The sequence below is a fragment of the Aquarana catesbeiana genome, linkage group LG06, assembly GCF_042186555.1.
Source record: "Aquarana catesbeiana isolate 2022-GZ linkage group LG06, ASM4218655v1, whole genome shotgun sequence".
Taxonomy (NCBI): Eukaryota; Metazoa; Chordata; class Amphibia; order Anura; family Ranidae; genus Aquarana; species Aquarana catesbeiana.
Genome location: NC_133329.1, coordinates 92,281,175 through 92,304,041, shown reverse-complemented (window position 1 = coordinate 92,304,041; position 22,867 = coordinate 92,281,175). Strand labels below are relative to the sequence as shown.

Sequence of the window (22,867 nt, the reverse complement as noted above, 5' to 3'; positions counted from 1 at the left end):
GCTCTATGTTGGCAAAAGCTTTACGCGGCCCGAGGAAACGCACTTTCACCTCTTCTATAACTTCCAAACAGGGGGATAGAGTACACACTTCCCAGGATATTGCCAAGGAGTTCTCGGAATTCTACCATGATCTTTATACCTTTAATCCCACTCAGGCCACGGGGACCTCAGGAGACAGTATAACAGAGGCGCTAGAGTACATTCGTGCCTCAGGTATGCCCTCTCTACCAAGTGATGCCAGTGAGACATTGGAATCATTGATCACAGAGGAGGAGGTGGGGTCTGCCATCGCCCAAACAAAACCCCACTAGGCCCCTTGCCCCGACAGCTTTTCGCTGGCTTATTATAGTACTTTCTCAGATAGATTAATTCCCCAATTCCTGACAGCGTACAACTCACTGGTGGAAGCGGGCTCGACCCGATTCCCTGTGGGCATACCTTTCCCCGATTCACAAAGACGGCAAAGATCATTCCCAGTGTGGGAACTATAGGCCTACTGCGCTACTGAATGTCGATCTGAAATTATTCTCTAAAATCTTGGCCAATAGACTTCTCCCCTATATCCCTCAGCTGATCCATGTAGATCAAGTGGGCTTTGTCCCCTCACGGGAGGCCAGGGACAACACCACTCGGGTCCTCAATATCATCCAGGCCGCTCATTCCTCAAAGCGTCCCTTGCTCTTATTACCAACGGATGTGGAAAAGGCCTTCGACAGGGTGGCTTGGCATTTGATGCAGGCCACCCTGTCCCATATCGGTATAGGCTCCCATTTCACAAGCTGGATCCTGTCCCTCTACTCTACACCATCGGCATCTGTACGGGTAAACGAACTGCACTCCGAGTACTTTTCCATCTCGAACGGGACGAGACAGGGCTGCCCTTTCTCCCCTGTTTTTTATATTAATGCTGAAGCCTTTTCGCCGTACTGTTCGGACCGACCCAAATATTTCTGGTCTCCAGAAGCCTGCGGGTCATCATAACATAGCGACTTTTGCGGACGATTTAATATCCTTCGTATCTAATCCCCGTATATCCCTGCCAAAAATTCTTCAGGCTCTACGCTCATACGGTGCCCTATCCAATTGAATAGTTATTCTGTCAAAATTGGCAGCTCTTAACATTACACTTTCTCACTCGGAATTGCAATCTATACGTACCCATTTCCCCTTTCAATGGGCAGACAAATCGATTAAGTATCTGGGGATACATGTTACCTCCGACATTGGGGACCTTTACTCCATGAACTTCGCCCCATTACTCAGCAAACTCAAGCTGGATCTCAAACAATGGCACTCCCTGTCCCCGACGTGGTTCGGGCGCTGCAACTCTTTGAAAATGACGGTCCTCCCGCGGATCTTGTACGTGTTGCAGGCCTTGCCGATTGTAGATTAAAAACAAGGTAAAAAGCTACTCACAAAAGTCGCAGGTAAAATAGCATATCAAACGCACAAAGGCAATAGTTCCAGTGGTAGGCAGCTATCCAGGTCCCTGGACAGCCAGCGGCGGTCCGTGTGCCTCCCTCCTGGGACCTGGATAGCTGCCTACCACTGGAACTATTGCCTTTGTGCGTTTGATATGCTATTTTACCTGCGACTTTTGTGAGTAGCTTTTTACCTTGTTTTTAATTTATTAAAATTTGCCAAGGATAATGCGCTAGGCTGGTGCGCTCTCTTGTTTCTTTCTTTGTTTTTCACTATTAGGATAATCCCATCCTTCGAGAGCAGCAAAGCCGAAGCCCATAGCCCCTCTTGAATCTCTTTAGCTAACACACCAGTGCGCAAGAGTACTTTTTTCGTGTTTCTTGCCGATTGTAGTCCCTATAGCATTTTTAAAACAAGTATGTTCCCTATTCAGGGAGTTTATCTGGTTCCACAAACCACCGAGATTGAGTTTATCAATACTCTCCCTCTCTAAATGGAGTGTGGGTATAAGCCTTCCTGATGTCTTTAGATACTACACAGAGCAGTACACCTCTCGAGGGTGGTGGATTGGAATTGCAATGAGGGCTCTAAGCAGTGGGTTTCCATGGAGAAGGAGGATGCCTCCATTCCTCTCCGATCTTCTCCTTGGCTGATATCTCAATTTCCTGAGGCTTTGCAGAATCACCCTTTCATTGGTGCCTCTCTACGGATAGCGAGATCAGTTTTCCATAAATGGATCTTTCCCCGCTGCCCTCGTCTTTGACGCCAATCTTTGGTAACCCTGACTTCACACCAGGTGTTCACCAATAGACACCTGCGTAATTTAAGCCATCAGGGGAAGATCTGTCTCCTTGACTTTTGGCCTCAGGGAGGATTTCCTTCCCAGGCCGATCTTCTCAGGATTTCGGAACCCCCCCTGGACTACTGGAGTACCGCCCAACTTAGACAATTTTTACAGACCTTTCAGAGATCCCATTACACACCCAAAGCTCTTACCCCATTTGAGTTGATTTGCAGGAATGGGGAGCTGACCAGACACACCCTTTCCTTGCTCTATGGATAAATGGCGTCGCCTTCAGATGGCACACTCCCATCGTTCATACCACAATGGGAAAAGGATTTAGGGATTCAGTTTTCACCTGCGCAATCACCCGAGATTTTTATCTTGGCCCACAAGTCTTCCCTTGCTAACCAGTATCAAGAAGTGGGATACAAAATTCTTTTGAGATGGTACCGTGTACCGTTCTTGCTGCACAAAACGGATAGCAATGTCTCGGAAATATGCTGGCGCTGCAATCAAGAGTTAGATACGATGACTTATATATTCTGGCAGCGCCCCCTCCTGGTGTCATTCTGGGCAGATGTGACAGGTATGGTGAAACATCTGAACATCAGTTGATTTAAGTGGCAAACCTAAGGTGTGTCTCTTAGACTTGACGGGGATACCCTTCCGGAAATACAAAAAAACTCTCACTATCCATTTGGTGAATGCAGCCAGAGCTTGCATTCCTGCACTCTGGCGGCAGTCACAGCCCCTGACTAAGGTCCTGTGGTACGCCAAAGTTAATGATATCCTACGTATGGAGGAATTAATTGCCACCCTGAATAATAATGAGGAGGTCTTCAGGGAGCATTGGAGGCCATGGAGAAATACTTCACCTGTACCGACGAATACATACAAACTATAGCCCAACCTATACCGGCGGATAAGCTACCAGTTAGTTGCTTCTTGGCTAGGGAATGGCTAGAAGTGCCTGCTCACTGGAGGGCAATCCCCTAACTCCCTATGCTTCCCCATTCCCCCTTCCTTCTATTATTTTTGTCTGTTTCTCTCCTCACTCCTGTTTTCCTTACCCTGCTTTTTCTTCTGGACTGGATAAGCCTTTTACTGCGGATTTCTCTGATCCACGAATTGGTTTGAATTAATAAAGCGTTACTGTCCTCCCGATGCTTGAACCGGGACCAGAAGACAGTGAGTTTCCCATTACCATACTTTCCAAATCTTTTAAGTACACACTCTAAGACAAGTCTAGATTAACCTCTTATCTTGGCAAGATTAAGTATGGGTTTTCGGCATACTGGGTCAGCTTTTCGTTGCAGAATCACAGGTTGATAAGCCATAGCCGGAATTTGGATGTGTAAATTTTGATGCCTTTGTTTTGTGCTGTTTTATTGTAACCTATTATTTTTCAGTGATACTGATCGGTTTCACATTCAGTTGTTATATTTCTTTGTCTATATACATGAGATGACCAGCTGTAACATTGACATATCCGTTATGCCTTATACGAGTAATGCTATTGGCTATGGTCATCGATATTCTGGTTAACAATTTTGTATTGTACATTAGCCATTAATAAAATGGAATTTAAAAAAAAAAACTGCACCAAAAACGCACCTCCCTATTGAAATGCATTCAAAATGCAGCAAGAACGCACCCGCGCCAAGTTTTTGATGTGTTTTTTGAGTCACACGATGTATGAAAAACATACCATAAGTACAGTAAAATTGTGGTAAAATTGTGGCAAACTCATGTGCGTTTTCGGTGCCATTATCAGCACCTTTTTCTCCTATCGGCAAAGTGCCGATAACAACATTTTCAGCGGCTGAAATTTCAGTGCACCTTTTCTCTACCCAGAACCATTGTAATTTTCCTCTTTTAGCAATTTATCTTTACTGTTTCAGCAACTGAGTTTCCTATTTTACTTCTCATTGGACAGCGAATCAGCATCATCAGTGTCCAGTGAACAGGAAGCGGATCCAGGTCAGTGGCGGTAAACCAGGAATTAGCAGAGCAAATTTAACTAATTAACAGTGTGTGTATCACAAGAATGGCTGCCCAAAATGACTATGTATCATGTAAAACCATAAACACACATGCATTACAACCATGTAGTTAGCTCTTTGTTCCATTTTAAAAGTAGCGAGCAGTTCATTAATTTATAATCAGTAAAAAGGTGCACACGGGAGGAGCAATTCACTAAACATGTACAGACCAAATGCCTCATTCTTTTAAGCCATCTACTAAATTTGTACCAGTCACTTGTTATTTCGAAGCATCATCAAAATCGACTGACTTTTTTATAAGGAGGGAAATAATGAATCAGTATTCTGTATAGCAATTATTCCCCTTTTCCCATTGCATCGTGGGAGAGAATCTGATTGGGTCCACTGGTCAACACAAAAGGTGATTCTTTCCTCTGATACATTGATAATTGAGGCCAAACATAACGATGATCCAGAGTCTGGCTATCCCAGACCTGGCTTAGGAGACGTTTTTAAAAGAGGTGGATGTTCCAATTTACTGTTTCCACAAGTTTTGACTCCGGTAACCGCCAACAAAATGGGGCCATGATGGAGTCTGAGCAGCATAAAAATTCATACATTAGGGGAAAAAAAGGTTAAAAATGTTCTGCTCTACATCTACACTGTAAATTTCTAGCTTGTGAACAGACACAAGGTGAAACAACCTTATCGAGAGGACAGACTATTAATAAATATGGCTTTATTATCTTCCTAGGCACACCCAAAGAAGGCGGCCATTTTGTTATGCAGTATCAATAAATAAATAAAAAAAAAAAGCAGCCCTTCAAATCAGTAGATAGTGATCTCACCAAGAACACAACCTATCAATTCACCAGGAAGTAGTGACATTACTGAGAAAGCTGTAAAATCAGCCAACGTAGTGACATCACCAAGCAGCCTACAAATTCACTGGAAACCTATGACATCACTGCAGAGGCAGCCTATGAATGCACTAGAAACCTATGATATCACTAAGATGGTAACTGATGAACTCATAAAAATGAGTGACATCATTGCATAAAAGCAGCCTTTGAATTAATTGAAAACCAGTGACATCACTGCAGAGGCAGCTTATGAATTCACTGGAAACCAATGATGTCACTATAAAGGCAGCCTAGGAATTCATTGAAAATAAATGAAATCACAGCAGAGGCAGCCTATGAATTGAATTAAATGCAGTGACATAATTGAAGAGTCAGAAACGCCCTACAAATTTACTGCACACCAGTGACATCATTGGGAAGACAGCCGAAGGATCCATTGGAGACCAGCAAAGAAGGCAATCTTTAAATTTACTAGAAACTGGTGACATTACTGCAGAGGCAGCCTATGTATTCAGTGAAAACCATTGCCATCACTGAAACTCCATACCCTCCACCATTGAAGTGCCACTGGCACGGTCCATAAAACATATCCTTCCCCTTTGGTTAGGTGGAGCAGGATTTTAAAATTTACAACATAAAAGCAACCCCAGTCCCAACAACAAATTTAAGAGGGTGTCTAAAATAAATGACCCCTGACTGTGATGTCCTCCTATGCTATGTCACCCGGGGCTTGGTAAAAAGCATTAAAAATACTCTAGCAGCAGTAAATGGAGTATTGCTGGTGAGCATCTGTGACACCAAAGATGCCATCGAGCAGTGCACTGTGGTCCTGCAGCTGTGACTGGCTGAACCAGAGGTGAATAAACTATTGCTAAGATGTTACGGCTTCATTTCCGGAACTAAAAACGGAAGATGTAGTCTGGTGTGCTCGGCACGGTTTTGTACCTTGTGGCATTGGCTACAATGCAAAAAAAACAACTTGATTATAACAGGTTATTCCCCAGGCCACTCCGCCAGCCACTGTTGGCACACAGCTCTCTCCTCCTCTGTCTCCCTCTTTTTCTCCACTGTCTTCAGTGGCTCAGCCTTGCCTTCTGGTTCAGGACCCTCCATAGAGAAGGCCTTGTTGATAAGGTTAGCCATGGCTTCACTCAGGCTCGTCATAGTTTCTGTCGGTGTCCAGTTGGGGTCCATTTCTGGCTGAAAGGGATCAGGTGCTGTGACTTCGATAAGCTCGTGGTCGGTGGGTATACGTAGGTAGTAGGCATGCAGCATCATCCTATATGGGTCAGTGTCCTTCTTAAAGCTATAGGTAAAGTCTCCCACAATGGGATAGCCCAGGGCACTGCAGTGGACTCTAAGCTGGTGCGTTCGGCCTATGGAGATATAAAAATAAAGGTATTATTCGAATGCTCACAAGGGTAGCATAAAAAAAGAAGAAGGGGTTTTATCTTCATCAATCTTGTGTCATTCTGTGACCAAAACTCTAATGGTTTTCACAGGTTAAAGTGATTCTAAAGGTAAATAAAAAAAAATAAAAATAAAAAAAAAACACAACAAATATGTCTATACTTACCTGCTTTGTGCAACTGAATTGCACAGAGCGGCCGGGAACCTCCACTTTTTGGGTCACTTGCCAACGCTCCTGGCCCCTCCCCTCCGTCCAGTGCCCCCATGGGAAGCCGCTTCCCATGGGGGCACTCGTGCGTCCTCGCACCCGATCCCCGCTGATGCGTCCATTGACACAGACAGGGGGACTCGGCCCTGCCCTCTCGTCACTGGCTTTGATTGACAGCACTGGGAGCCAATGGCTCCCAATGCCTCAGCAAAGCCAGCGAGACCTGGAAGAGAGGGGAGAGAAGAGCTGCAGACATGCATGGCGCTGGATCGAAATAGGGCTCGTGTACGTAAAGGGGGGGTTAAGGGGGGATGCTGACACCTAAACAAGGAATGCATTAAGGTAAAAAATATTTAGGCTTTACAGCCACTTTAAGGGTGACAATTTCTCTACCAACACTGTGGGGGATATTTATAAAGCAATGATTTTGACATGCAACAAACATTTTCTGCAGGTGAATCTTCCAGGTGCATGTGTTTTAAATGACAGTAATTGATTCATCACTAGCAATTGTTAGATGAAAGTCACATTCATGAATATGCCTGTAAGTGTCTGAATGAACTAAGGAGGTAGCAGTATGCTGCAGAGGTACATAGCATTGCTGACCTTCCTAATCTGTGGCTACTGATCTACACAGCAGCAGCACACATGATCCCCAATCTGTCTGCTGGTCAGAATTATTGGTAGCAAAACGTCCATGGTCACAATGTAAAATAGCAAAAGGTTTATGGAGGATATAACCCACCAACACTATACATGTTTTGTTTGGTGACTGTGGTCCCAACTGCCTTGAGATCATTCACAAGCTCCTCCTGTGTAGTTCTGGGCTAAGCCCTCTCTTTTCTCATGGTCATCCTTTCCCCATAATGTGAAATTTGCATGGAGATCCAGACCGAGAGCTATCCATAGTTACTTTGTATTTCTTCCATTTGTGAATAATTGCTCCAGCAGTTGTCTCCTTCTCACCAAAGCGTCTTACTGATGGTCTTGTAGCCCATTCCAGGCTTGAACAGGTCTACAATCTTTTAACAGCTCTTTGGTCTTGCCCATAATGGTGGTTTGAATGGAAGAAAGAGATTCTGTGGACAGGTATCTTTTATACACTTAACGAGTTGTCGTTAGGAGCACCTTCTTAAATTGATAGGACTAATCTGTGTACCACGTGAGCACATACTGTAGGAGCCAGAATTATTGTTGGTTGGTAGGGGAACAAATACTTATTTTACTCACTGAACTGCAACTCAATTTAGAACATTTGTATCGTGTGTTTTTTTCTTCTGCATTTTTGGTTGATATTCTGTTTCTATCCTTTAAAATACACCTATGATAAAAATGATAGACCCTTCATTTCTTTGTAAATGGGAAAACTTACAAAATCTGCAGGGGATCAAATGATTATTTTCCCCACTGTACAAGCATTTTAGAAGTGTATTTTAAGCATCTTACATGTACATTCAAGCTTGAGGTGTTTTTGTTTTAGCAACTGGAATGCACTAGGGGGGAGAAGACCAGTTCTTACAGGCTAAAAAACGCCTGGTATATAACTGAAGAAAAGCTTAAAAAAACAGTTGATTTATCAGGCGTTCCAAAACACCCAGATCTGTCTCAAAAGCAGCTTGTGTAGCTTTTGGAGTGTCAAGCATTCACCTACAGGTGCCTGAGCACTCATACAGTATAAAATACATGGGATTTTGGATACTGAGCGTTTTAGAGCTTCGAGCTTGGAGAATTTCTCCTCTATGACTAAACAGATCAACCTCAAGTACAATTGCCCGACCCTGCATACCAGTCAATGGCTGTAACAAAACTTTGGTGACGGGTTCTCCCTTGTATAATCCATGCTGTAGGACGGTCAGATAAGTCTGACAAGGCTTTTCATTCTCACACCCTGCAGAAAGAAACAAACAAGAGTGTGCAGTGCAAATGTTAGTGCACGTCTGAAAAAAAAACTGCGAAATGCAAAATAATAATTTTTTTTTTTTTTATATTAAACCTCACCTTCAGTACCTTCCACACACATCATGTGTGTGAGTCCCTCTTGTGTGTTCTTACCAATGGCCAGTGTGATGGTCATGCAGCTCTGTGTAACACTGCCTCGGACCTGTGTGGGGAAGTCACAAGTATCAGTACAGAAAGCTTCAACAGGACACAAGTGAATGCAACTATCATGAAAATCCCATTACTAAAATCTCATATAAGCTTTAACCACTTCAGCCCCGGAAGATTTGAAGATTTGGCTGCTCAATGACCAGGCCATTTTTTTGCAATTCGACACTGTGTCGATTTAACTGACAATTGCGCGGTCGTGCAAGGTTGTACCCAAACAAAATTGACGTCCTTTTTTTCCCACAAATAGAGCTTTCTTTTGGTGGTATCTGATCACCTCTGTGGTTTTTATTTTTTGCGCTATAAACAAAAATAGAGCGACAATTTTGAAAAAAATGTTACTTTTTGCTATAATAAATATCCCACATTTTTTTTTTTTTAAATGAATTTTTTTCCTCATTTTAGGCCGATATGTATTCTTCTACATATTTTTGGTAAAAAAAAAAAAAAAATAAATAAAAAAAAATAATAAAATCGCAATAAGCGTATATTGATTGGTTTGCGCAAAAGTTATAGCGTCTACAAAATAGAGGATTGATTTATGGCATTTTTATTATTATTATTTTTTTTTACTAGTAATGGTGATGATCTGCGATTTTTATCGGGACTGCGATATTGCGGCGGACAAATTGGACACTTTTGACACATTTTTGAGATCATTGACAATTATACAGTGATCAGCGCTATAAAAATGTACCGATTACTGTATAAATGTCACTGCCAGGGAAGGGGTTAATACTAGGGGGTGATCAAGGGGTTAAGTGCGTTTCCTGGGTGGGCTCTAACTGTAGGGGGATGGGACTGTCTAGGAGGAGAGAAAGATCGGTGTTCATACTTAGTATGAACACACAATCTGTCTCCTCTCCCCTGAGAGAACCGGGATCTCGTTCTGTCACTAGTGATCGCAGGTGCCCGGCGGTCATCGCGCCCCAGCCGGGCACTCACATCAGCCCAAGGCAAACAATGCGGGCACGCGCACTTCCCTAGTGGCCAGAAGGCGAAGCAATGTAAGGTAACGTCGTTTTGCCCAGCCGAGCCAACCTGCCGCAGTGAAACTGCGGTGGCTGGTCCGGGAAGTGGTTAAAGCAGAACTTCAGTAATTTTTTCCTCTTCTCTATCTATTAAATCTTCTGCCCTTGTTGTTTTAACTTTGCATAGTAAAACATTTTTTTTCTGCCAGTAAACACCTTATACAGCCCACTTCCTGTTTCTTGTCTGGTCATTAGCCTAGGCTTACGACATCATGCACAGATTTCTCACTTGTGAGAGTTTGCCAGGCGGGGGGGGGGGGGTAACGGGGACGGGTGAGTCATAAGAGGGCCAATGAGAGCTGCAGAGTTAAAATGGTTGCAGTTAGACTCAGTGGAGGGAGATTTCTTCAGCATATTTGGCAAGTACAGAATCACAGTATATATAAAATAATATGCAAAGTGGTTGGAGGGAAGCTTCAGAATGGCAACGATGTTTTTATTATCAAATTATGTGAGCAGACTGCAGTTCCTCTTTAACATGTTAAAGAAGAAGTTCAACTTTAGAAAATGTTACCCATCCACTCCCTGATCCCCCCCTCCGTGACAATAAGGTGGGGCTTCCTCTCTGCTGTCACATTTAAAATTGGTGCGGCTGTGCAGAGCTCCACCTGCACAGTCACGTCATTCATTCACAGGGATCAGTGGATGAAGAAACTACAAGTCCCATCTTCCACACCAGCAGACAGCTAGTTCTCAATGGACTACAAGCAGGCTGATCAGCGTGTTCCTAGTCCATTCATTCTTCCTGCAGCTCTCTTACTGAAATCGCAAAACGGGTAAAGGGCAGAGAGCTGGAAGGCGAGTCTGCAGACGCCCGACATTGCACCCATGATCCACTGATTGCGGGTGCAATGCTTTGCAGGCTCCTGTAGGAAAAAATAACAAATGCACATTTTTTTTCTGCAAAAATATGTGCATTTATTTCTAAAAGGTGAAGTTAGCTTTTAACCACATATCCACCGCCCTTTAGCTGTTTTACTCCTACAGGGTGGCCGCTGTGCACAGGATCACATATGTATATACACGTGATCCCGCACTTCCGGGTAGCAGGCCTAAATGCACGTCGCTGGTGGCTCACTCCCACTGTGATTATTCACAGCTAGGAGCTGATGGGTGGGTACCACGGACTCGATGTCCACCGGCACCCGCCGATTATGCGGTACAGAGGCAGAACAGCAGTCTTGTAAACAAGGCAGATTGCTGTTCTGTCAGGGAAGGCATGGATCCTGCAGGGACATGGATCCATGTTTTCCCCTAGTAAAAGCACCTACACTAGAGCTGCACAATTCTGGCCAAAATGAGAATCAATATTTTTTTGCTTAGAATAAAGATCACGATTCTCATGGCGTAACATCATCTTTCATATTATACAAAAAAAATTTGGGCTAACTTTACCGTTTAGTTTTTGTTTTAATTCACAAAAAGTGTATTTTTTGTCCAAATAAATTGCATTTGAAAGGCCGCTGCGCAAATACAGTGTGACATAAAATATTGCAACAACCAAAATTTTATTCTCTACGGTCTCTGCTAAAAAAAAAAAAAATTATTTATAATGTTTTGGGTTTATAAGTAATGTTCTAGCAAAAAATACTGCCCAATCACAGCTGAATGTCAACAGATGCCGGTTATCGCCATTCCTTTCCTCAAGCTGACAGCGCAAGGAAAGGAGAAGAGAGCCGATAACCAGCTTCTCTAAAAGGGACATCTACACTGATAATCAGGGCACTTAGTCCCACCAGTGCTGCCAATCTTGGCCCATTTGTGCTGCCAATCATTGCTCATCATTGCCGCCTTTCAGTGCAGCCTCATCAGTGAAAGAGAAAAATTACCTGTCTGACAAATTTTATAACAAACTATGAAAACGTTTTGTTTTTAAAAATTTTCGGTCTTTTTTCATTTATTTAGCAAAAAATAAAAAACCCAGTAGTGTTTAGATACCACCAAAAGAAAGCTCTATTTGTGTAAAAAAAACAAACAAAAAAAAACCGTTAGTTTGGGTACAGTGTTTCATGACCGCGCAATTATCATTCTAAGTGTGACAGCGTTGAAAGCTGAATATTGGCCTGGGCAGGAAGAGGGTGAAAGTGTCCGGTAAGCAAGTGGTTAAATTTGCAGCTTTCATTAAAGAGGAGTTCCACCCAAATATGGAAGCTCCGCTTATCTGCCTCCTCCTCCCCCCTCTGGTTGGTACCTTTCGGGGGGATTACCCGTTTTTGACAGGTAACCGTCACCCACTGCCACAGCGCCCTCGGCCCCCTCCTCCTTCCGCCACCGCCGGGCCAGTTAGCACACACAGCGCGCTTCGCGCATGCGCAGTGGGGAGCCAGCAGGTTTTCCTTATCACGAATGGCAACAGCAGCACCAGAGAGCCGACATCGTGGGCTCCCTGGACAGGTAAGTGCCCTAATAGTAAAGGTCAGCAGCTACAGTATGTGTAGCTGCTGACTTTTATTTTTTTGGTGGTGGGGGGGGGGGGGGTGGAACGCCTCTTAAAACCTTTTGCCAACCACCTAATGTGGACCTTAACACCCACATGCCGCAGATATATGTCCCAACCTTTCTGTTCAGAGAGTGCGCTCACTGTGTGTTCCCAGCACAGTGACTGCGCTGTCACTAGTTATCAAAAAACCAGCAGGATTTGCTACAAATCATCCAACAGCAAATCACAGCAATTTTTTTTTTTTTTTATTCGGAGCCTGCAAAGCATTGCAGCCATGACCTGCAGATCGCGGGTGCAACGCAGGACTCCTGCAGACTGTCAGTGTAAGTCGTCTCCTTGTACCTCGTATGAGCAGGCAGTTACACACTGACAGGAAGAAACAATGAACGGCCACAGCGCTCAGCAGTGTCCTGGTAATTCACTCAGAACTACAAGCCTACAGCTGCAAAGGCTGTCAGTACTTGTAGTTAATTTATTAATTGAATGATGCGGCTGGGTGGGTGGAGTCCTGCGTTTTTTGTTTTTTTTTTAATTGTGACAGCGAGCTTGGGGAGAGAATCATGTGTATTTGAACTATGGAAGTATGCCCTGTACACACGGTCGGACATTGATCAGACATTCCGACAACAAAATCCATGGATTTTTTCCGACGGATGTTGGCTCAAACTTGTCTTGCATACACACGGTCACACAAAGTTGTCGGAAAATTCGATCGTTCTGAACGCAATGACGTAAAACACGTACGTCGAGACTATAAACGGGGCAGTAGCCAATAGCTTTCCTCTTTTAATTTATTCTGAGCATGCGTGGCACTTTGTGTGTCGGATTTGTGTACACACGATCGGAATTTCAGACAACGGATTTTGTTGTCGGAAACTTTTATAGCAAGCTCTCAAACTTTGTGTGTCGGAAATTCCTATGGAAAAATGTGTGATGGAGCCTACACACGGTCGGAATTTCCGACAACAAGGTCCTATCACACATTTTTCATCGGAAAATCCTATCGTGTGTACAGGGCATTAGTCGTTGCCTGAGGTTTGTATAGAGGTCAAGTTTTGTACTTGCCAGTGCCAGGTAAGCCTTGGTGACTGTGCGCTCCTTAAAACACTTATACGCGCGTCCTGCCGCTTCTTTGCTAAGGGCGACGCACAAAGCCCCGCTAGTAGAGAAGTCCAGCTGATGGCAGAACCTGAGAGTTGGAGAGATGATACAAGGATGAAAAGCAAACAAGCTGTAACAGTGCAAACCTACAACACACACTGCCTGCAAGTTCATTTATATCTGACCTTGCTTTGATTCCACAGACATTAACCCTTTCACTGCCATGCCCATATTTATTTTTTGGGAGTTTCTTTTGCACCTTTTACTCCTGAAAACCGCCAAATTTTCAAAAGCTTAAAGCAGAGACCCTGGAGAAGAAATTAGTGGTAGTCCGATATCTTTAGGTCATAGTACGTAAGCACAATGGTTTAACAAATGCATATCTTCAGACAAAAATAAATACCATAAAATTACTTTTAGTGCACATAAACAAAATATACTGTATAACGGTGGATTATAACCCATGGCAGGGTTTCTTTAGTCATTTGTATCCCATTGTTGAGATCTATCTTTACTTCCTGTCCCATAGCCACAACAGGAAGCAAAATTAAATCCCTCCAGGGAATCCCTGGTTTTGTCATAAGAATCAGTGTCCCCATTGGAAGATTTCACCTCTATTCCTATTCTGGTGACAACTCAAATTTGTGGATTTTCTTTCACTTTAAATGATAACAGTAAATAATAACAAAATAGAGAGCGTGAAACTCCTTAATGGGATCACAGCTTTAAAAAAACAAAACAAAAAAACTCCGGTACCCAAAACTGTTAATCGGCCATTCTGGAGAAGCCCTTTAGGTCATTAGTTTAGAGTTAACTGTGAATAATGGTCCTACAAGTACTGCTCTCATGTCATCGTGTGCACCAATATATATCATGTGTTTCAGCAGTTCCTGATAGTGCCGCAGGTTGGTCAGCACTTGCTGCCTATCGTGCATTCCTATTGGACGGTGAGGCAGCACAATGTAGTGATGGGCCAACAAGAATGTGAGGGGGTGGGGCTTAAAGTCATTTTTTTTCAACTTTTCATCTATTAAATCTCCTGCCCTTGTTGTTTTAACTTTGGATACTAAAACATTTTTGTTTCTGCCAGTAAATACCTTATACAGCCCACTTCCTGTTTCTTGTCTAGTAAAAAGCCTAGGCTTATGACATCATGCACAGCTCTCTCTTTGCCAGGAAGGGAGGGGGGGTGGATGAGTCATAAGAGGGCCAACCAATGAGAGCTGCAGAGCTGGAGGTGTGCCTCTGTGGAAATTCAGGAAGTGAACAGGCAGCAGCTTCAGCTGACAACAGTTAAAATGGCTGCAGCCGGACTTAGTGCAGGGAGATTTCTGCAGCATATTTGGCAAGTTCAGAATCACAGTATATATAAAACAATATGCAAAGTGGTTGGAGGAAAGCTTCAGAATGGCAAAGATGTTTTTATTACAAAATTATGCGAACAGACTGCACTTCCTCTTCTTCCTCTTTAAAGGGGTTAATACTCTGCATTGTGTAAAAAATGGCTGTTTGATCCTGTGTTCTCTGATCCTTCCCAATCCATCTGCTGATAGAACAAAGCCTTGGGGGGACTCTGCACGTGCTCAGTTTGGTGTGTATTGCTTTTTTTCTCGGGAGAGTGCATGTGATCAGCACAGGGTCAATCAGAACTGTCCAGACAGAGGGTCAGGGGTCCTGCGCCCTCATAGGACAGTCAGAGTAGAATTAAAACTCCTCTTACAAGCTTTAACCAGACACTGATAGAAGTCACAAGACTGCTATATACTGCTGATTAGAAAAGGCATTTAGCAGTTTATATTTACTAAAATAATTGCATTTCCATGTTCCGTGTACTGTGGGAGACGAGATATAGTAAATGCAGGGTCCTGGGTTTAGTTAGGGCTGGGCTATTTTCTCCCAAAAAAAAAAAAAAATCTGCGATTTAAAAAAAAACTCGTTTCACGATTCGAAAAGAGTTTTTTTTTTGGGACACCGTGCCAGTCCTGAGCAGCTGCGTGCAGGAGTTTTTAGGCGAGGCCGCGGCTTCGGCCTAGTCTGCGGCGTCCGGCCTCGTGGACTAGGTCGAAGCCTCGCCTAAAAACTCCTGCCCGCAGCTCCTCAGGATCGGTGCAGTGAAAAAAAAAAAAAATCTAAAAAAAAATCGATTCGCTTAAATTTTGAATCGATTTGACCTCTCAACTCGATTCAAGATTTAAATCGATTTTTTTCCCCAGCCCTAGGTTTAGTAACACTTTGGTGCCATTGACCTAAGCCCAAAGGCTGTCAATACCGGCCCTAATAGTCACTCACCTGAACCCATAATAGGTGTCGGGATCAGCCAGCTCGGGGAATCTGTGCTTTAGCTGGCTCTGTACTGTCACTTTCTCGTACCACATTTTGCTGTCTATGCGAATGTCCCAGTGCTTGTTCACCACCAGGAAGTCCGGACTCTGGTACAGAATACAGAGGTTCTCCATGCTGCCTGGCTCCATTACTGAACAAGTACTGCCTGAAAGAGACAAGGTCCTCCTGAGTGACATGGACTTTACACATGGCTTTCCAGAAGAATCTGTAGTTTCCCCTAATGAAAAAAAGGACAGGTTCTCTTTTGGATCACAGAAGTGCTCATACTTTTACACTCCTGTAACCAGAGTCGGCTTACAGTGGGTTATAGCCTGCTGTCAGCTGATGTCACAGAGCCGCTCCAGGCTCTGGAAGAATCCCGACCATTTTGTCGAGATTCACCCAGTTGCCTGACTGACAGCTGGCTCCTGCCCTCAGTGCACAGCTGTGAGCCAAAGCCAGCTGCTCCCGCCCTCCTCCATCCTGGTGCTCCATTGAATGCTGAAAGGGGTAGAGCAGAGAGCTGGTGACTGACAGTCACTGCTATCCAGTCCGAGAACTAGGCGATCAGTTCAGATTAGATGCTGCAGCATAGAGGTGAGTGTCTGTGTTTATTATTTTTAATAAACCCCAGAGTTATCCTTTAAAGATTCTATTTATAAAACATTCATTGCACGAATGTTAGAAACATTTGCGCAAGCTGAACTAAATTTTACCATGTTATTTTAAAGAGATTAAAGAATATGTAAACCCAGCATTTCATATTCCTGATATGTGGCTGCTGTACCATGTGCTTGTATGAGAAAATATCCTGTTCTCTTTGTATTGCTTCCTTTATGTGAAATCCCTGGTGTTCCTGCCAGTCTCTCTGCTTTCCTATTAAAACTTGATCACTCTAGGCATGAGGGCCCAGCGTGGTCAGTTTTTAAGCTGTGCTGCGAGCTAATCCAATGATCAGGCTTGTGCTGACACCTCCCCCATCTCTGCACAGTCATTCACTGGAAAGATCATTGTATTGCTATTTCTCATCCCCCAGCAATCTAAGATCCGTATGCAGCTGTGAACAGAGGGTATGTGATCACTTAAACAAAAAAAAAAAAAGTGAAAAAATATATTTATATTTTTATATGTATACACAAATCTTTTGCCTTTCATTTCTATTTTAAACTGAATAGGTTGTTTTACAAGGTGGTTTACATATACTTTAATTCCTATATCATCAGTTTCATCTAGTAGCCAGAATGTGGTATATTTTCTCATCGAGGAAAGTATACTGCATTTTGGCCACTAGATGGAGCTGATGATACAGGAATTAAAGTGGTTCTAAAGGCTCAAGGTTTTTTTACCTTCATGCATAAATAAATAAATAAATAAATAAAAATAAAAACGTATCTGTGCAGGAGCCCCCCTAATACTTTCCTGAGCCACAACGATGTGCACGAGAGCCTCGTCTCTCTAGAGACTCTCCTTCCTCATTGGCTGAGACAGCAACAGCCTGTGAATGACATCCAATGAGAAGAGAGAGGGAACAGGGCTGAGCCATGGCTCTGTGTGTGAATGGACACGCAGAGCAGCGGTTTGGGAGCGAGTCTGGGTGCCCCCCCCCCCCCCAAGCAGAGGAGCACCTGCGTGGGAACCGAGAAAAGGAGGATCGGGGCTGCTCTGTGCAAAACCATTACACAGAGCAGGTGAGTATAACATGAGTAGGGAGTAATTCCGGTGTTCTGACATATAGTGTCCTCCTATAAGATAGTGTCCGCCCCGTACTGCGCAGGCGCAGCGCCTGCGCAGTACGGAGCAGCAGGAGATGCCGAAAATGTCCGAAGTTGATCAGCTGACCATCAGCTGTACACGGCGCTCGGGCACCTGTTAGCGATGGCTGTGTAAGAGGGCCCCTCGTGGGCTCGCTTCGCTCGCCACGCTTCGGGCACGCCCTCGCTGCACTCGGCAACTATTTATTCTAACTCTATGTCCACTTGGATAGTAGGGAATGATCCTGGACATAGGGTAAGAATAAATGCGCAGGCGCCGTGTACAGCTGACGATCAGCTGTTGAACTTCGGAGACTTTCGGCGTCTCGTTTGTCCTCCGTACTGCGCCTGCGCAGTACAGGGCGAACACTTCTGGATAGGGGACTGTATTCGACAAGACACCGGCCGTACACAAAAAAAAAAAAAAAAAATCGAAAAATCGTCCAAACCCATTTTTGAGAAACGAACATTTGGTCGGGATCGCAAACGATAGTGCCATCATGTAATGACCGATAAATCGTTCAGTGGACATAAATGAATGCATTTTTTGTTAGTTTTTTTACATATACCTAGTGCAGACAGTTCGGACGGGAAACACATTAACCTTTCATTTTATCGTTCCTTCGGCAGAAAATTTCCAAACTTGTCCTTCGTTTTTTCGGCTCAAAAACGTCCCAAGGATTATCGATTTTGTGCCCATTAACTGGCTGAAAAAACGAACCAACTGTCTAAATGACTGAATTTCTGCCGATTTTTCGTATAGTGTATGGCCAGCATTAGTAAGCTGTTATTTTTTTTTTTTATTGCCTTTAATATCACTTTAACCACTTCCCACCTGGTCTATGGCAGATTGACGGCCGGGCGGTGGTTGTGTTATCCTTACTGGGCGTCATATGACGTCCAGCAGGATAACATGCCGGCACGCAGTGCGGCGATCAGAGGTGCTGTGTGTCAGTCTGACACACTGCGTCTCCGATCGTGGCAAGGAGCCTCTGACAGAGGCTTCTTACCACGTGATCGGCTGTGACCAATCACAGCTGATCATCGCGTGAACCAGGAAGTGCCGGTAAACGGCTTTCCTCAGATCACACTGACAGGTAGAACCAACCGGCGGCGCTCCCTGACGGAGGGGGGTCTGTACTGATAATCAGCACATTGATTATCAGCACAGCCCCCATCAGATGTGCCCATCAGCTGCCAGTCAGTGCCCCATCAGGAACGCTGATCAGTGCCCATAAAAGTGCCAGTGCCCATCACAGTGCCAATCAGTGCCAGCAGTAACACCTGTCAGTACCTCATCATCAGTGCTGCCCATCAGTGCCATCTATTAGTGTCCATCAGTGCCACCTGTCAGTGCCCATCAGTACTGCCTATCGGTGCCCATCAATTCTACATATCAATGCCTCATCATTAGTGCCAACTCATCAGTGCCCGTCAGTGAAGGAGAAAACAAAATTTTATGGCAGAAACGAAGAAAACTTTTTGTTATGCTTTCATTTGTTTAGAAAATAATAAAAATCTCATAGATGATTGAATATCACCAAAAGAAAGCTCTATTTGTGGGAAGAAAATTATAAAAATGTAGTTTGGGTACAGTGTTGAATGACCGCGCAATTGTCATTCAAACTGCGACAGCGCTGAAAGCTCAAAATTGTCCCAGGCAGGAAGGGGCGAAAGTGCCCGGAATTGAAGTGGTTAAAGTGAGTGTGAAGCCTTTTTTGTTTTATTATTTTTTAAAGCCCAACTCTGGGCGTGCACTGCATGGGTCAACGGCTTGTTTTGTCTAGCAGTGAGGGGAAAGCTTATACTTGCCGAATCCGCCAATCCACTGGAAAGCGGTGTTCCCCTATGGTCCAGAGGTGAACAGTCCACAACTCAAGAACACTGGAGCGAAGGGGTGCTGGACGGGACTTGTGCTGGAAGGATCGGAGGATCAGGTAAACAGATCTCCTCTCCCCTCGGCAAAAGAAAACAGGCACAGCCCCACTGCATGGGAAAAATTTCTTTGTTGCCCGGAGATGGGCTTTAAACTAAAGAGGATGTTATACGTGCCTGCTGTGTACAATGGTATTGCACGGAGTGGCCCTTACCTCCTCCCTCTTCTGGAGTCTCCCGCTGGCACTGTATACTCCTACTTTCCTGCGTGTACCCCCCCACAGCAAGCTGTATCCTATGGGGACAGATGTACGGGCTCACTCCCAAGCCAGGCTGTGTATGTCCATAGACACACACAGCATGGCTCCGCTCCACCCCCTGTTCTAATAAGCATCTGTAGCAAAAATGTTGTTTTGATATTTTTTTGGTAGGTGATTTCTAACAGCAGCCCTGGGTGGTCATAATGTTATGGCTGATCGGTGTGTGTGTGTATATACACACAGTATCGCACAAAAAAAAAAAAAAAAAAGTACACCCCTCACATTTTTGTAAATATTTTATTATATCTTTTCATGTGACAACACTGAAGAAATGACACTTTGCTACAATGTAAAGTAGTGAGTGTACAGCTTGTATAACAGTGTAAATTTGCTGTCCCCTCAAAATAACTCAACACACAGCCATTAATGGAACTGAGAACTTTGGATCGGTAGCACACACATCTGCTTTTCCCCTGCCTGCCTGTATCCATCGCTTTGATTATATTCAATGGAGTTGTCCCGATACCGATACTAGTATCGGTATCGGCACCAATACCGAGCATTTGCCCAAGTACTTGTACTCGGGAAAATGCTCCCGATGCTTCCCCCGATACTTTGAGAGTCAGCAGTGATCGGCGCGTGGGGGAGTTACAAGCTTCTCCCCAGGGGCTTTCAGCTGCTTTAGTGAAATCTATACAGCGGTGATCGGTGCTTGTAACTCCTCCCACACACGATCACCACTGACTGTCACCACATCCTCCATGCCCCCTCCGTTCCGCTGTCCCCCTCCATGTCCTCCTCCTTCCTTTTCTGTATGGACAGAGTCAGCTGACTCTGTCCATTCACATAACTGAAACATTGTAATCTCCTGTGATTACGATGTGTCAGTTTATGAATGGAGAGGAGCCGCTGTCTTCTCTCCATTCATTCTCAGTGCAACTGAGGCTGCAGAGAAAGGGACTGGGGAATCTCTATCCCCGGTCTCTTTCTCTGTCTCAAGGGGGTGATATCAGGGGTCTGTTAAGACCCCTGACATCTCACCAAAGCCCCCCAACAGGGCTGATTAAAAAAAAAAAACACAAAGTATTTCAATAAATAATAAAAAAAAAAAATTATTGTAAAAAAATTAAAAAAATGTAAATAAAAAAAAAAAAAAAAAACACACAGACAGCGTCCGCCCCCTAAAGAAAAAAAAGAAAGAGCATTGTAAAAAAAAAAAAACAAAACAAAAAAAAACACTGCCGCGTGACATTAAAAATAAAAGTATCGGCGAGTACTTGAAAAAAAGTATCGGTACTTGTACTCGGTCTTAAAAAAGTGGTATCGGGACAACCCTAGTATTCAATAAAGGAATCCATTAATTACACTTTGTGTGTGGGTGTGCTGCCGATCTGAAGTTCTCAGTTCCATGGTTTCTGCTGCAGTGGCAGGGCACGCACCCCACCCTACAGGATCATTCTTGGATTAGCAACTGATGGTATCACCTGTGAGCAGCGGTTCTTTCGCTCAACACAGCCATTAATGTCTAAACCACTGGCAACAAAAGCGAGTACACCTCTAAATGTCAATATTTTGTGTGGCCACCATTATTTTCCAGCACTACTTTAACCCTCTTGGGCATGGAGTTCACCAGAGCTTCACAGGTTGCCACTGAAGTCCTCTTCCACTTCTCCATGACGACATCACAGAGCTGGTGGATGTTGGAGACCTTGTGGTCCTCCACCTTCCATTTGAGGATGCCCCACAGATGCTCAATAGGGTTTAGGTCTGGAGACATGCTTGGCCAGTCCATCACCTTTACTCTCAGCTTCTTTAGGAAGGCAGTGGTCGTCTTGGAGGTGTGTTTGGGGTCGTTATCATGTTGGAATACTGCCCTGTGGCCCAGTCTCCCCAGGGAGGGGATCATGCTCTGCTTCAGTATGTCACAGTACATGTTGGCATTCATGATTCCCTCAATGAACTGTAGCTCCCCAGTGCCGGCAGCAGCCCCAGACCATGACACTCCCACCACCATGCTTGACTGTAGGCAAGACACACTTGTCTTTGTACTCCTCACCTGGTTGCCGCCACACACGCTTAACACCATCTGAACCAAATAAGTTTATCTTGGTCTCATCAGACCACAGGACATGGTTCCAGTAATCCATGTCCTTAGTCTGCTTGTCTTCAGCAAACTGTTTGTGGGCTTTCTTGTGCATCATCTTTAGAAGAGGCTTCCTTCTGGGACGACAGCCATGCAGAACAATTTGATGCAGTGTGCAGTGTATGGTCTGAGCACTGACAGGCTGACCCCCCCCTTCAACCTCTGCAGCAATGCTGGCAGCACTCATATGTCTATTTCCCAAAGACAACCTCTGGATATGACGCTGAGCACGTGTACTCAACATCTTTGGTCAACCATAGCGAGGCCTGTTCTGAGTGGAACCTGTCCTGTTAAACCACTGGATGGTCTTGGCCACCATGCTACAGCTCAGTTTCAGGGTCTTGGCAATCTTCTTATAGCCTAGGACATCTTTATGTAGAGCAACAATTCTTTTTTTTCAGATCCTCAAAGAGTTTTTTGCCATGAGGTGCCATGTTGAACTTCCAGTGACCAGTATGAGAGAGTGAGAGCGATAACACCAAATTTACCACACCTGCTCCCCATTCACACCTGAGACCTTGTAACACTAACAAGTCACATGACACCGGGGAGGGAAAATGGCTAATTGGGCCCAATTTGGACATTTTCACTTAGGGGTGTATTCACTTTTGTTGCCAGCAGTTTAGACATTAATAGCTGTGTGTTGAGTTATTTTGAGGGGACAGTAAATTTACACTGTTATACAAGCTGTACACTCACTACTTTACATTGTAGCAAAGTGTCATTTCTTCAGTGTTGTCACATGAAATGATAGAATAAAATATTTACAAAAAATGTGAGGGGTGTACTTACTTGTGTGAGATAGTGTGTGTGTGTATGTATGTATGTGTATATATATACACATACATACAGAATTAGATATATAACACAAAATATACAATAAAACCATCTTTATCAGACATAAGAGGACTAATCTTCATCATCCTAAGAGAAGACCTCGCCTCCCCTCCCTTAGGAATCACAGAGCTGAACAGCAGAGATTCCCCCCCCCCCCCCACACTCTTCATTCACACTCCATACAATCTCTCCACATACGGTCTCCCTGTACACAATCTTCATGCACCCAGTCACACACATCCTCCTACCTGCCCGTGTTTATGCGATCTCCGGCTCGCCGCACAGCCGCCGTCCAATCACCGAACAGCATTGCCGCTGTCCGACCAATGGGT

At 44.2% G+C, this 22,867-nt stretch overlaps 1 protein-coding gene across 1 annotated transcript; it reads right to left on the bottom strand.

The window, feature by feature from the left end:
• Positions 1–1,532: 1,532 nt before the first annotated feature.
• Positions 1,533–22,847, bottom strand: RPUSD1 (RNA pseudouridine synthase domain containing 1). Its single transcript, XM_073636436.1, has 6 exons — positions 22,784–22,847; positions 15,637–15,835; positions 13,312–13,435; positions 8,668–8,770; positions 8,456–8,557; positions 1,533–6,427 (listed from the first exon to the last, which is right to left on the bottom strand). Exons 2-6 carry the CDS (start codon positions 15,816–15,818, stop codon positions 6,045–6,047), a joined length of 894 nt encoding a protein of 297 aa, XP_073492537.1. The 5' UTR covers positions 15,819–15,835; positions 22,784–22,847; the 3' UTR covers positions 1,533–6,044.
• Positions 22,848–22,867: the final 20 nt, after the last annotated feature.

Bases quoted from the DNA above. Each gene is read 5' to 3' on its own strand.
- RPUSD1 (XM_073636436.1), bottom strand. From the start codon at position 15,818: ATGGAGCCAGGCAGCATGGAGAACCTCTGTATTCTGTACCAGAGTCCG. The intron at 8,771-13,311 runs GCAAGTACAAAA...TTCCCCACACAG, and splicing joins CCAAGGCTTACCTGGCACTG to GTCCGAGGCAGTGTTACACA. The intron at 6,428-8,455 runs GTATGCAGGGTC...ATATCTCCATAG, and splicing joins TTTGTTACAGCCATTGACTG to GCCGAACGCACCAGCTTAGA.